This window comes from Eretmochelys imbricata, chromosome 24 (genome assembly GCF_965152235.1).
Source record: "Eretmochelys imbricata isolate rEreImb1 chromosome 24, rEreImb1.hap1, whole genome shotgun sequence".
Classification (NCBI taxonomy): Eukaryota; Metazoa; Chordata; order Testudines; family Cheloniidae; genus Eretmochelys; species Eretmochelys imbricata.
Window position 1 is genome coordinate 10,577,391 of NC_135595.1, and position 14,963 is coordinate 10,592,353.

Sequence of the window (14,963 nt, forward strand, 5' to 3'; positions counted from 1 at the left end):
TGGTCTACATCTGGGCACCCCCTCCCAGACTTGAGCGCTCTGAGCTCTTCCCAGCAAAAGGAGAGGGTGGGTATGGCAGGGCAAAGGGCTCTGTAGGGATTGGCTGTGGGTGCAGGCCTGGGTTTCGGGCACCACCCAGCGCAGGCGTGTTTGGCTCCAGGTTTGTGGCTTGGGTCTCTTCTACGCTGAGGGACCCTCTGTGGGAGTCAGGCTAGGATCCCAGTCTGGCTTCAGTGTTTGTTCTCGGTGAATCTGGTTATTCCAGAGGGGATGATGCTCTGTTGGACAGTGTAGAGATAGGGGCATCCAGCTTTCAGCACCCTCTAGTGTTTGTGCCAAGGACAGACGTTCTTAGCTCAGGAAATGCCTCTTGAGAGGGACAAAATAAACCCAGCTGGGCTGTTAGCAGCAAAACCTGGGGTCTCTGTCCCAAATCTTTACCAAAATCAGGGTGTGTGTATCATGGGTGGGGCTGGGACCAGGGTGAGAGTGCTATAGCAACCGCAGCCCCAGAGACATGGGGATGGAGGGAGACGTTAGAGAGATGAAGGAGTTGGATGGATCCCAGAGAACGATGCGGGGATGGAAGAAGGGAGGGGTAGTTTCTGGAGATGGAGGAATGGATATTGGGGCATTGGATACTGGTGGCCAGACGTGATGGATAGATTCCATCCCGTGATAGGTGATCGCTGGCTGGTTACAATGGATGGATCGATACCGTGGACAGACGTATGGATTGACACACAGATTCTGTGGCAGACAGATGGATACTGGGGATGGATGGATGGATGGAGCCCCACTTTGCCCCCATGCCAGGCTGGCTAGCTGCTGGGCTCCCTGCTCCCTTTCCATCAGGAAAGGTCAGAGACAAGCTGGACCATGACAGAACTAATTCCCGCTCTCCTCCCCCCACATGTTTCACCAGGCACCAGGTGTGTGGGATTGGGGGGGGTGGGGTGCTGCCCGGGGGAGAAGGAGAGAAAGAAGAAAACATTAAGTGAAAGAAATAGTGGTTGCCATGGCGACCGTCTGTGGATGGCAGTTGTTTCCAGGGCAACCAAGAGGAAACGAGGTGGCTCAGCAGGGGGGGGGGTGGAGGGGCTGGGCTCTGGGGCGATGTTGTGCCCTGTTGCCAGATCTCAGGCCTGGGGAAGCCCCCTTAGGTCCCATCTCCTCCCACGCCCAGAGCCCAGCATGAGGTCACCCCTACAGACTTCCCCAGCAGCCCAGAACTCCCAGTGGCCCCCCTTGGGGGGTCTATACCCTGCAGCCAGATCTGTTCTCTTGTCATGGAGCGACAGGGCTCCCCACCCTTCCCCTGGGGGACTCGCTGTCAGGGCTCTGAAGACTCTTCTCCCCCTCTGCCATTGCCCAGCGGGGTGGATTTAACCCTTTTCAACTCTCCCCCTAACTCATACTCCTCTCTTGCCCTCCCCCGCCCCGCTTTGAACTCCCCTCGCTCGGCCGATGTCTTTGTGGCCCCACGGGGCTGGAAAGGGAAAGGGATGAGGCTGGGGGGCAGCATGCCTGGGTGCAGGGGAAGGAGCCAGATACAGTTCCATAAATACCTGTGTGCGGTGGGGTTGTCACGAGGCGGGGGGTGTTGGTCTCATTCTACTGCGGGGGGGCATCAGATGTGATGTGTGTGTACTGGGGAGCGTCAGTACGTCTGTGTGTGCTGCGGGTGTCGGGATATGTCTTCGGGGGTATTAGACGGAGCGTGTCTCTGTCTTTCTGTCTGGGGGCTCTTATCCGTGGGGGCTGTCGGTAGATGGTTTTGTGTGTGGGTGTGTTGGGCGTGCCAGGATACGTTGCCTTTGGGGCGTGTCAATAGACGGTGGGGTGTTGGGGGTATCGGGGTAGGTGTGAGTGCTTGGGCAGAATCGGTTCATCCCTGTGTCTCTCTGCATAGGCCGCTGGGATGCTCAGCACTCTGCGAGGGGAGGCGCCTGTGGACAGGGGTGAGTGTGCAGTGAAGTGTGACATGATTGTGTGTGTCGCGGCGTCTCCAGCACTTTGCTCTGTGCAGCTCCCATCTCTGTCAGAACCAATGAGCGTCACCTGAGTCGCAGCCCAGCCGGCCCGATCCCACGGATGCCACAGCCCGAGTGGGCTCGCTGTGCCGTGTGTGCGTGCGTGGACATATGTGGACGCACACGCTGAGTGACTGTGGCGTGGTACGAGCGTGTGACTGTGGAGGGTGCATGTCACTGTGTCAGGGTGTGTGTGCAGGGGAGTGACGGGCTAGGGAGAGCAGAATGATGCTGTTTGCTCTGGGCGTGCGCCCACTTGGGCTTTGTGTCATTGTGCTGGGTGTGTGTTTGAGCGAGTTTGGGGGGGGGGTCTGTGTCTGAACTCAGAAGAGGAGTGCATCAGAGTGATGGTGTCTACGGTGTGTGTGTCATTGTGTAGGGGTGTGTGAGTGTGTGGAATTTTGCGGAGTTGTGTGCTGGAGAATAATTGTGTAGGAATGTGTGTCATGTACTGATGGGGGGTCTGAGTGTAAGTGAGTAGGGGTATGAGCGTGATTGTGCCAGGGTGTGAGTGTGATTTAACAGGGCTGTGGGAATGGGTGTGATTGTGTGGGGGGGTGTGAGTGTGATTTGACAGGGCTGTGAGACTGGGTGTGATTGTCCCAGGGTGTGAGTGTGATTTGACAGGGCTGTGGGAATGGGTGTGATTGTGGTGGGGTGTGAGTGTGATTTGACAGGGCTGTGAGACTGGGTGTGATTGTCCCAGGGTGCGAGTGTGATTTGACAGGGCTGTGGGAATGGGTGTGATTCTGCTGGGGTGCGAGTGTGATTTGACAGGGCTGCAGGAATGGGTGTGATTGTGCTGGGGTGCAAGTGTGATTTGACAGGGCTATGGAATGGGTATGATTGTGGGGGGGAGTTAGTGAGTGTGCAGGGCTTGGAGTATCCCTTAAAATAGCAGTGTAGGTGTGCAGGAGTGTGTGCGGTGGGGTGTGTGAGCAAGCTGGGAGAGCTCCAGTGTCTGCCATGGGCTCCGTGTGTTGCTGCTTGGGAACATGAATGCCTGGGTCTGGTCACCAGCCCTGGCATCTCCTCCCTGCAGAGCAGCCTCCCAGCTAGGAACAAGTGTCGCCACATGGCGTGTTTATCAGCGGGGGCGTCTTTCTTATTCAGGTCACTGGTTCGGTGCCTCGCCTTAATCTGCCCAAAACTGTCTGAAAATCCGGCCATTCCCCCAGATCCCTAGGTCATTAATGGCTGGATCGGAGCAGAAATAACAGGGTAGCAGAATAATGAGAGAGAGCAAGAATGCAGGGGAGGGGCAGTTCATTCCAACCCTTCCCTCCGTTCTTGAAAATGAACAAACCCTTCCTCGGTGTGTGTACAGGCTCACACGCACACATACTCATGCTCACCCTCCCCCCCCACGCCTCCCCCAGCTCCTGCTGGGCAGTTTCATCTGGATGACAAAACCAGTGACATTTTCCCCATGGAATTGGCAGATTTCTGCCTCCTGGAACGAAACTCAGCAGCAGTAAAACCCTGGGCTCTGGCCACATTTGCCAGGAAAGCCATTGCCACTGGTGAAAACACCCCATGCCCACTAGTGAAAATTGCGCACGCATTTATGTGTGGGGATTGTTTGGGCTCCAGGCCCCACATCTCTGGGCGGATCCCAGAGCAAGCCCCGGGATTTGAACTCTAATCTCTAACCTGTGCCTCAGGCTGGAGATAACAGACCCCTCAGGGGTCTGTGCCAACCTGGAAGCAATGCCGAGCTCGGGTGGGGGTTATTAGGGGAGTTCGTTGGGGCCAAGGAAAGATCAATGGAATAGGTTCAGAACCATGGGGAATCCAGCAGCCCCGAACTTCCTGCTTTAGGATAGAAAGCTCCCGGAGTGGCTGTTATTGGATTTGGAGAAAACTGATCTTCCTATGCCCTCTGGGCATGCTCAGCTGCCAGGCAGCCATCCACAGGTGCACGCACTTGTATCCATAGGCAAACACCTATGGAGACAAACCTACAGCACTAGACATCTCTACTTATACACATGCTTATCACATAGGCCTGCTATACGAGCTGCCTGACAGCCCACTGCTCCCAAAACTTTGCTGGAGTCTGCACCCAAAGGGCCATGGCTCTCAGAGTGAGCTGCGTGGGCGGGTGGCAGACCTGTCAAACCTGCCCTTTAATCTTGCGCATAAGAAAGACCGGTTGGTGTCTGCTGAAATTGCTGAAGGGGAGATGACAGAGCTAAGGAGGGTCCAGCTGCTGGCTCAGAAATCTCTCGGGATCTTGTTTTCCTTTTCATTACACACCAAGCGTGTCTGCCTCGCATTGATCCTGTTACCAAGGGCAATATCTGGAAAATACTGCCCAGTGGCTGCCCACCAACAACCTGTGCCCAAGGGGACATCTTACCCCTCCGGCCCCCCCCCCATGAGAGACCATTCCTTGCCTTTAGAGCTCTGGCTGCGGGGAATTTTATATCAGTCCAATCACAGAGACAGGGGTTAGCCACAAAGTCTCTGGTCTCTGAATGGATCCCACTACTAACACCATAGAGTTTAAGGTCAGAAGAGACCACCAGATCATCCAGTCCGACCTCCATAGCACAGGCTGCCAACCTCATCAGCACCCACACCCAACAACCAAATTTAGACACCCACCCGCAAGGTCACTGCTGATCTGAGCTGAGGGAAAGTTCCTTCCTGACCCCATGTATGGTGATCAGTAAGACCCTGAGCAGGTGAGTGAGAACCAGCCAACCAAGCACCTGAGAGAGAGAATGCTGGATGCCATCCCAGAGCCCTGGCTCTCCCCATCCAGTGTCCTGTTCCCAGCTGTGGCCATCCCTGATGCTTCAGAGGAAGGAGATATAAAAAACAAACAGAGAATACATTGTGGGGGCAGCAGGGATGGGAGAATCCCTTCCTGACCCCTGCAGGCAGCCAGCTGAAACCCTGAAGCATGCGCTTTTAGGGATAGAAGACATGAACCAGAAGTGAGGCCCATGGCTGCTGAGCCCTGCCACCCACCATCACAAGCAACCCCATCGTACAATCACACTCATAAATTTATCCCACTCTCTCTTAACGTTAATTGTTTGCTCCCAGCCCCCAACTCCTAGGAGAGGCTGTTCCAGAGCCTCCCTCTTTTGAGGGTTAGAAACAGTCTTTTTAATTACCAGCCTGAATTTGTTCCTCAGTTTATATTCATTTGTTCTTATGCCAACATTGTCCTTTAGCCTAAAAGCTCTTCTCCTCCCCTGGTATTAACCCCCCGGTGTATTTAGAGAGAGCGATCATAGCCCATCTCAGCTTTCTTTTTGCTAAGAAAGCCCAACTCTTCCAGTCTCCTCTCCTAGACAGGCCTCCATTCCCCTGTCCCTCCTAGCAGCTCTGCTCTGCACCTGTCCAGGTCAAATTCATCTTTCTTGAATGTGGGTGGCCAGAACTGGACACAGTATTCCAAAGGAGGTCTCCCCTGCACCTTGTACACTGGCCCTAATACTTCTCTCTCTCTCTCTCCTGAAAATGCGCCAACCCTTGCTATGTTGTTCCACTAGTTAATTACCCCCACTGTTAAAAATGCATGCCATATTTCCAGTCTGAATTTGTCCCGCTTCATCTTCTAGCCATTGGATCGTGTTAGACTTTTCTCTGCTAGACTGAAAAGCCCGCTATTAAATATTTGTTCCCAGTGTAGGTACTTTCAGGCTGTGATCAAATCACCACGTAACCTTCTCTTTGTTAAGCTAAATAGATCGAGCTCCTTGCATCTGTCACTCTCAGGCAGGTTTTCTAATCCTTTAATCGTTCCCATGGCTCTTCTCTGAGCCCTCTCCAATTTATCAACATCCTTTGTGAACTGTGGGCACCAGAACTGGACACAGGATCTCAGCAACAGTCACACTAGTGCCAGACACAGAGGTACAATAACCTCTCTGCTCCTACTCGAGATTCCCGTGTTTATGCATCCAATGATCGCATTAGCTCTTTTGGCCACAACATCACAGTGGGAGCTCACGTTCAGCTGATTATCCACCACAATCCCCAAATCTTTTTTAGCACTGCTTCCCAGGGTAGTGTCCCCCATCCTGTAAGTACGGTTACACTCTTCCTAGATGTATCCTTGCATTTATTAAATGCATTTTGTTTGCTTACGCCCAGTTTATCAAGCGCTCCAGATTGCGCTGTGACAGTGACCTGTCCTCTTCATTATTTACCACTTCAATTTTTGTGTCAGCTGCAAACTTTATCAGGCATGATTTTATTGATACAAATGTTAAATAGGGTAGGGCCAAGAACTGATTCCCTGTGGGAGCCCTCTGAAAACTCACCCACTTGATGATGATTCCCCATTTACAGTTACATTTTGAGACTAATCATTTAGCCAGCTTTTAATCCATTTACTGACTGCAGTGTTAATTCTATATCGTTCTAGATTTTTAATCAAAATGTAATGTGGGATCACGTCAAACACTTTGCAGAAGTCTAAGTATATTACAACAACACTGTTTACCTTTATCAACAAAACATGTAATCTCATCAAAAACAGATATCACGTTAGTCTGACAGGATCTATATTTCATAAACCAATGTTGATTGGCATTAATTATATTACCCTCCTTTCCTTCTCTAAATTCTAAACTTAATTCTCTCTCCTTCTCTGTCGTTTCCAACTGATAAGCCGCCAGCTTGTAGCAGAAATTATTATCATGAGGCCCAAAGTACATGACTTTGCACTTGGTACAATTGAATTTCATCCCATTTGTGTCACTCCTGTCTCCAAAATCATCTAGCAATTCTTGTATAATATTCCGGCCCTCCTCTGTACGGGCGATGCCTCCCCTCTTTGAATCATCAGCAGATTTCATTAGCACGCTCCTGCAAGGTCATTCGTAAAAATATGGACTCAGATCGGTCCCAAGATTGATGCTTGAGGGACTCCATTGGTAACCTCCCTCCAGTCTGATCTTTCACCTTTCAGCACATCCCATAGGTACAGGCTAATCACTGGTTCCATGAAAAAGCATTTCCTCTGATCACTTGTGAATTTCCCCCTTTCCTATGTCAGTGACTGTCTCTCGTTCTCTGTTTTGAAACAGGGAGAACAGCAGCCCTGGATCTCCCTTCTCAATCCCATTCAGGGTTTTATCACATCCCCTCTCTAAGGGGAGCAGTCCTGATCTCTTCACTGCCATCAGAGGAGTATCCCCAGGCTCCAAGCATCCCCCAGTTGGTGTTGGACACAGAGACAAAACCCAAGGGGTTCAACCAATCAGACGTTTACTGCAACCTCCCAGAGACCGCACCATGACTGGATCCAGTCTGTTCCCTTGCTGGAGAGCGGGTCCCTTAGCAACACAGAGTCTGGGCCCCCGGCATTGCAGGCCTAGTACACCAAGCAGGAACCAAACCCCCAAAGCACAGGCCTCCGCCATTGTAGTTGCTCCTCCGGCTGTACGGCAGTAGAAGGCTGTTGTAGAAGTGGGGGTCGGCCGGGGGGGTGGGGCACGGAATACACCTCAGTATAGAAGGGCTTTGGCCCTGCCATCTCCTGGGTGAAGCACACCTTGCCTCCCAGCCCCCCCCTGCCCCCTAGGCAGCTCACTTTTGCCCACCTGCTCCCCTCTTCCTACTCGCTGTGTCTGTACCTAGGTCCTTGGAAGCCTCCTTCACGCGCCCCCTGCTCGCAGCAGGTGGAATTGAACCTGGAGGGGTTCTGTGTGGGGGCCATTGGGCACGGACAGGCCTTGGGGTTCTCGCAGGCTCAGAGGAAGCCCTATAGATGGTCAGTACAGGGACTTGGCTAGCACTGCGTATGCTTAGCACTGTCTGCAGAGGGGGCCGGCATCACCCAGGGGATGGGCTTAGGGGTAAGTTCCCAGCTCTGCCATTATTTTAAGGCAAGTCGGGGGAAATCCCAACCCCCTTCGTGCCTCAGTTTCCCCATCTGTAGCAGGGGCTCATGTTGAGCACTCAGCAGTGCAGGGGCACACGGAGTCAGAGGCTGTGTCTGAAAAGCTGGAGCAAAGTGACTGAGCAAGCTGGGCTCCCTGTTTGTTGCCTTACCCAGAACCCCCGCCCCACCCCCGCCGATCTCAAAGCACCATACGGGGTGTAGCGGGGGGAGTGTCTCAATCCCCATGGCAGGTTTCGGGGGGAGGGGGAGGCCAGGTCAGCGGGCGGGGGCTGCTATCCCTGCCCTCCCTCATCATTGCAGCCCGGACGCTCCCTACCCTGGCGCTGCCGGCTCCCGGCATGGAGCTGCTGAATCTTTCCGCCAAGGGTTTAATTTTTAAAGGCAGCTGCGCGAGGACAGGAGCCTTATGGTCTGTGGGCCTGATCCTGGGCCGAGTCCCCAGAGACTTGCCCTCCCCCCATGCCGCCCCCACCAGCAGGCCTGTCAGAAGGAACCTGTCTAGAGCAGAATTGGGGGCTCAGTCTCTGTGGCCCAGTGGGTCCTTGGTCCCCTCTGCACCAGAGAAGTGCCGTGGAGTTGAGAGGGAGGGAGGCACTGGGCTGGGTGTCCTGAGGTGACCTAGGGAAGTCCCTATGTCTGTCTTCTCTGTTCAGATTGTCTGGGGCAGGGACTGAGTCTGTATAGCACCTGGCACAATGGGGCCCTTGTCTCAGCCCCTAGGCACTTCCAAGTGGTAGATCCCAGTGACAGTGTTAATGTATCTGGGGTCAGGGGTTAGCTGGGCCAATGGCGTTTCTGATGTGGACACGTGGGACCTGGGCCTAGACCGCCCCAAATTCATTGCCCGGGGCACTGGGCTGAAACCCCTCCCAGCTGGCTGCACCCGGGTGGCATTGGCAAGGTGAGGTGGCTCTTGGCTCGGAGGAGGGCTGGTGGAGACCCTGGCCTGCCGGGACTGGGTCTAACCGGGCTGCTGTCCGTGTGCTCCCCCTGCAGCGGGATGGCGGAGTATTGCAGCCTGCTGGAGGAGCTGGCGGAGAACATCACCAACGAGGACCTGGACCAGCTGAAGTCGGCCTGCAAGGAGGACATCCCCAGTGAGAAGCACGAGGAGATCACCACAAGCAAAGACTGGTTCAGCTTCCTGGAGAAGCACAACAAGCTGGACAAAGGTGAGCGTGTGCACGGCTCACGCCGCTCAGTCCCGCTAGCCCAGCCCTGCGCTGCCACCACTCACAGTTCTGCTCACGCCCCTCGTGCCTGACCCCTGATCCTGGACCACGGGCCGCCCAGCAGGCTGCTTGGTGAGCTTTGACTCCCTGACCCAGTGTCCGTGCTGCCCAACACGGTTATTGTTTGGTCCACTCCTCTTGAGGGCTTTGTCCCAGTGGCTGGGTCCCTGTTGATAGAAGCTGGGGATGGAAGGACAGATAGATCTGATGGATGGATGGATGGATGCCTCAGTGATCCGTCCCTCTCCATCAATGCCCCCTCCCCTGTATCTCTCTCTCTCTCTCTGAGAGACGGCTCGGGGGTATTTTATGCCCTGGGGCTGGAGCCCGCCCTCAGCGAATGGCTGGTGAGGATGGATATTTCCATAGCTCATTCCTTTGTCCAAGGGTTGCAGCTCACATACATGGATCCCCTGGCCCAGCACTGAGATGCAGCCACTTCTGGGGTGGGACCTGGCAGTTTGTTTCACCAACGCAGCACAAGAGTTCAGGTCTGGGAGTGAAAAATAGTTCCCTGAACAACTGAAACCACGATCTGATTCTCCCCTCTCAGAGTGGGGCCAGGACACCTGGGTTTCTCCGCCCCCCATGCGATGGGACCTTTAATGACATCTTTTATAGGGCAACACCCACCTGCCAAAGGATCACCCACACTGCAGCTTGCAGACGAAGGAGGGCTCCCATCCATGTGCAAGGGGGGCTAATGGAGGTGTCCCACCCAGTTCCTCACTGGGGCTTTTGAGCAAAGTGACATGACCCACCCAACACCCTGGGAACCCATATGGAGCCCAGTGCATGCTGGGACAGCCCTTTGTGGGGGCCGGCACATCAGCTCCTGGTGGAAATGGCCAATTCACACCAGCCACGGGCTGATCTCAGGAGCTCTGTGTCTGTGAGGTGGCCCCTGCATCCACACGGCGCTTTGCAGCAGCTGCAGGGAGAATACCAGCTGCATCACCCCAGGAAGCAGATTGCCAGCCCCTGCCCCAGGGTCTCCACCAGCCCTCCTTCCCCACCCAGGGAGACCTGAAGGTGAAAGCAGCCCAGCCCAGCAGCCTTGGGAACAGCCTGTCCCAGTTCCCAGGAAAGACAGTGACTCAGCAGGCCCAGCCAGGAGACATGAGATGTGTTACGGGGAGGTGAAAGTGGTACATGGCGTGTGTGTGTGCATCTGAAGGGGGGGAGGCTCTGCTCCCCAGGGTGCAGAGGAGAGCATGCACACCAAGCACCGACAGACTGAGCCCCTTCCCTGTCTGTCTGAGGGGGGTCGGTCCCCTTCCTGCAGGCTTTGCATTGTGAGGAGCTGGTTAGTTATCACTGCAGCCTGGATGCAGAGCTGAGCGTAGGCTCTGTACGACAAGGTGCCAGTGGGGATTCTCCTGTAGCTCGGGCGAGAGGAGCCTGGGCGTTTGGAGCAGGAGGAGCCGTCCCCCAGGCAGCCATGAAATTCCAAGTGAGCTCAGCCCAGAAAGAGACGTGAAGTGCTAGGCAGGGCTGGGATTGTTTGCAGTGAGGCAAAACGCAGCACAGACCTGAGTGATTTCAGTTTCCCAAGGGAAGGGTGATGGTGTCCCCATTATACAGATGGGGAAACTGAGGCACATCAGCTTGGTGGGTGCTGCGCTGCAGGAGGTGCTGCCGTCTTTCAGATGAGAGAGAGAACAGCTGCCAAGGCCCTTGTTGCTGGGCTCAGAATATCAGCCCCTCTGGGTCGTTTTCTTTCCGGCTCCCTGCAGTCCCAGTCAGAGAGGGGATTTGCCAATGCTCTTCAATCCCGACCCGCAACTCCCTGCTATCCCAGCCCTGGGCTCCCCCCACAGCTCTGCTGGTGCCCCATAATCCTGACCCGCAGCCCCCTGCTAGCCCAGCCCTGGTCTCCCCCCCACCCCCAGCTCTGCCTGTGCCCCTCAATCCTGACCCACAGCCCCCTGCTAGCCCAGCCCTGGTCTCCCCCTCTCCCCCCACCACCACACACACAGCTCTGCCGATGCCCCTCAATCCCAACCCACAGCTCGCTGCTAGCCCAGCCCTGGCCTCCCGCCACCCCCACAGCTCCGCCGGTGCCCATGCTGAGCGCTTGTGGCTTTTCTCTCCCACTCCCGGGGAAAGCACAGCATCTCCTGTCTCATTGTTAAAGGAAACTCAGGTCAGTGCAACCTGCCTCCCGAGCGGGAGGAGACATGACCGGCCTGTGCCCACAAGCACAGTACACGGGGCGGGTTCAGTGCGGTGAGCCGAGGCGCTGGGTGTGAGGGGATGGGACAACATGACCCCCGGCTGGGCTCACACACTGTTTGGGGTCTGATCTCCCAGCCCGGGGCGGTCATGCCGGCCCTCGGGGCTCTGGCTCCGGCTCTGTTCGAGGCAGCGTCTGGTCTGGTCCCTGCATGTGTGCGGGACCCTGAGTAGAGAGCGGCTGCCACAGCTGCTCTCTGGCTCAGCTGGGCGTTGGGCTCCCTCCCCCACCTCTGGGTCTCGGTCCCCGATTTTGGGTTTGGGGGAGCCAGTTGCACCCGTGTGCACGTGGGGAAGACTCTCACCCTCCCTCCCCCGCCCCTGCTGGGCTCTCACCCCTTCTCCCCTCCCCCCCCCGCCAGGCTTTCACCCCCCCCCATCCCCGCTGGGCTCTCACCCCCATGCTGTGCCCACACAGACAACCTCTCGTACATCGAGCACATCTTTGAGATCTCGCGGCGCCCGGACCTGCTGACCGTGGTGGTGGCATACCGCACCCAGGTGCTGAAGATATCCGAGGAGGACGAGGTGGACACCAAGCTGACCCGCATCCCCAGCGCCAAGAAGTACAAAGGTCAGAGCCCCCCCTACACACGCTAGGGCAAGACCATCCCCCACCCATGGGACACGAGACCCCGGGGGCCCCCTCCCCTCAGGGCTTGGCTGAGATGTGAGATGCCCCCAGCGTCCCCTTCTGGGTGCTGCTGCAGGGGTGGCAGGAGATGTGGGGCGCTGGGCCCTGCCTGGGGTTATTGGGAAAGGCCAGACGCTGGGGAGATGGGCGTTTCCCAGCAGCCAGGGTGTGGGGGAGCAGTGTGAGAGACTTGGGGCGGGATGTTTGTGGAGGGGTGCAGGGTGACAGCAGGGTTGCCAACTTTCTATCACTAATTTTATTCCGCCTCCCTCCGTGGCTCACTCTCCTCCACCCTCATTCACTTTCACTGGGCTGGAGCAGGGGGTTGGGATGTGGGAGGGGGTGAGGGCTCTAAATGGGGGTACGGGCTCTGGGGTGGGGCCAGAAATGAGGGGTTCAGGGAGCCGGGGGGGGCTTTGGGCTGGAGCAGGGAGTTGGGGTGCAGGAAGGGGGAGGGTTCAAGCTCTGGGGTGTGGCTGGGGATGAGGGGTTTGGGGTGCAGGAGGGGGCTCCAGGCTGGGGGTTGGTGCTGAGGGATTTAGAGTGTGGGAGCGGGCTGCAGATTGAGACAGCGGGTTGATGTGCAGGTGGGGTGAGGGCTCTGGGGTCCAGGAGGGGGCTCTGGGTTTGGGGGGGGCTCACGACTGGGGGTTGGGGTGCAGGAGGGGTTACAGGCTCTGGGCTGGGACTGGGGATGAGGAGTTTGGGGTGCAGGAGGGGACTCTGGGTTTTGGGGGGCTCAGGGCTGGGGCAGGGAGTTGGGGCGTGGGCTTACCTCAGGCAGCTCCTGGTCAGCAGAGCAGCAGGGCTAAGGCAGGCCGCCGGCCCGGAAGCAGCCAGCAGGTCCGGCTCCTAGGTGGTGGTGGGGACAGGAGGCTCGTGGCATGCACTGCTCTCACCCACAGGCACCTCCTCCCCAGCTCCCATTGCCCAGAAACCGGCCAGTGGGAGTGCGGAGCCAGTGCTTGGGGCAGGGGCAGCACGCGGAGCCCCGTGGTCTCCCCTGCCTAGGAGCCGAACCTGCTGCTGGCCACTTCTGGGGCGCAGTACGGAGCCAGGACAGGTAGGGACTAGCCTGCCTTAGCGCCACAGCACCGCCGACCAGACTTTTAACAGCCCGGTCGACAGTGCTGACCGGAGCCACCAGGGTCCCTTTTCGACCGGGTGTACTGGTCAAAAACCGGACACCTGGTCACCCTAGGCAACAGGCACTGGGGAGACAGGGCCGGTCTTTGCCACAGTCTCCCTCCTCTCCCCACCCAGGCCCCTGCTGAGATAGCCCCACCTCCTCCTCTGGGCCCCGGCAGGATGAAACCACAGTAACCAGGCCAGCGCCTCATCCTCCCGCGACACCCCCAGTGCCTGGAGTTGCCAGTGGGGCTGCGGGATGGGCTGGGGGCTGGGGGGAGTACTGCCTGGTGCTGGCTCCCTGGGATTCAAGTAGCAGCAATGTCTCTCTGAGCTTGGATCCCCCCTGCAGGGACTGAGTGATGGGGGGAGGAGGGGGGGCTGAGTGACCTTGCTGAAGGAGGACTAGACCTCCCAGTAAGGATCCAGACGGCCAGGCCGCCCCTCTCCCAGGGGCACTTAGCCTGGACCTGGGAACCCGAGCACTGGGCTAGGGGATGGGCCCTCCCTTCCACTGCCCAGATTTAACTCTTCCCCTGGACCTGGCTGGGGCTGGGCGACCCAGCCAGGCGGGGGCTGCTGTCCCAACTGGTGTGACAGACCCGAACAGTCCCACAGGGCAGCAAGGGTCCTGCCTGGCACTAGCCCCTTGGCTGCAGGGGGGTCACAAGGATGCATCTTTCCTCCCTGTGCGATTTCCGTGGAGAGCCCCACGTGGGTCTATGGGCGGCGGAGGAAGGGGCCATTCCTGGGGTTCCCCAGTCTGAGCCCCCACTTGTTTCAGAGGCACGGAGCCACCTGCCGGCACTCAACCCCAGGACGTGTCCAGAACCGAGCAGGGCCCCAGGCCTGGAACCCCGCTCCTGGGACTGCCGCCCCTGCCGGCGTGCATGGCAGCCTCTTAGCCAGCAGCCGCAAGAGGCCTTTAGCGGCTGCGTGGGATGCCACCAGGGGGTTACGTCTCTCACAGTCCTACAGAGCCCATGGCAGGCCAGCCTATGGGTTAAATGTTGGGGGGGGGACAATGAGGAAATCCTCCCCCCCAGCACCCGCATTCACTCTCCTCCCCTGTCTCTCTGCAGACATCATCCGGCAGCCCTCGGAAGAAGAGATCATCAAACTGGCCCCCCCGCCCAAGAAAGCCTGAGTGGGGGGGCGGAGGAGGAAGAAGGGGTCGGCTGCCAGACCCACCACTCCCCTCGCCCCCCCACTCTGCCACCGTCATCCCCACCCCGCCAGCCCGGCTTGCCCCCCCTCCCCCGCCACTCCTCACCTTCTGCCACCCAATGGTGGGGGGAGAGCTTTGGCCACTAACACAGTCTTAATGCCCCCCCTCCCCAGCATGTGTCTGGCCTTTGGGATGGGAGGGCTGATACCGATGAGCCCCGGGAGAGGGGCTGGGCTGCTTGGGTCGGGGTGGGATGGGGGGCGAGGGGGGCGGACATTCCTATGCAAGCAGAGATCCATGCCTCCCACTCCCCCAGGCCGGGTTTGCACTCGACTCATGCATGCCCCCTTGTTAGGGGAGATGGGGCTGGATCCGAAGGGAACATCCCCCAGAGGAGAACCCGGAGCAAGCCGAGGAAGGAAAAGAGAGAGCAGGGCGGCAGGGAAAGTAGGAATGGAGGGAGAGCGGGGGGGGGCAGTGGGGTCCCCAAGCGGGTAACTCACTGTGAAGCAAAGGGCGGGGCCAGCACGGTTAAAGGGCTCTGGTGTGATGGGACCTGTGGGTTGGCGGGGCAGGGCTTGGGGAGAGCAGACTCACCCAGTTGGTGTGACCGGGGGGAGCTGTCCCACTGGCCCAGCAGCCCCTCCCCCCGCAGCTCTAGTCC

At 57.6% G+C, this 14,963-nt stretch overlaps 1 protein-coding gene across 2 annotated transcripts; it reads left to right on the forward strand.

Annotated features, from left to right (window-relative positions):
* Nucleotides 1–8,902: 8,902 nt before the first annotated feature.
* Nucleotides 8,903–14,278, forward strand: PEA15 (proliferation and apoptosis adaptor protein 15). Of its 2 annotated transcripts, none has more exons than XM_077841523.1 (3): nucleotides 8,903–9,074; nucleotides 11,788–11,943; nucleotides 14,214–14,278. In XM_077841523.1, the coding sequence occupies exons 1-3, from the start codon at nucleotides 8,903–8,905 to the stop codon at nucleotides 14,276–14,278; spliced, it is 393 nt and encodes a 130-aa protein (XP_077697649.1). The 2 variants fall into 2 exon arrangements, with proteins under 2 accessions (XP_077697649.1, XP_077697650.1); XM_077841524.1 differs by having other exon boundaries at nucleotides 8,903–9,026.
* Nucleotides 14,279–14,963: the final 685 nt, after the last annotated feature.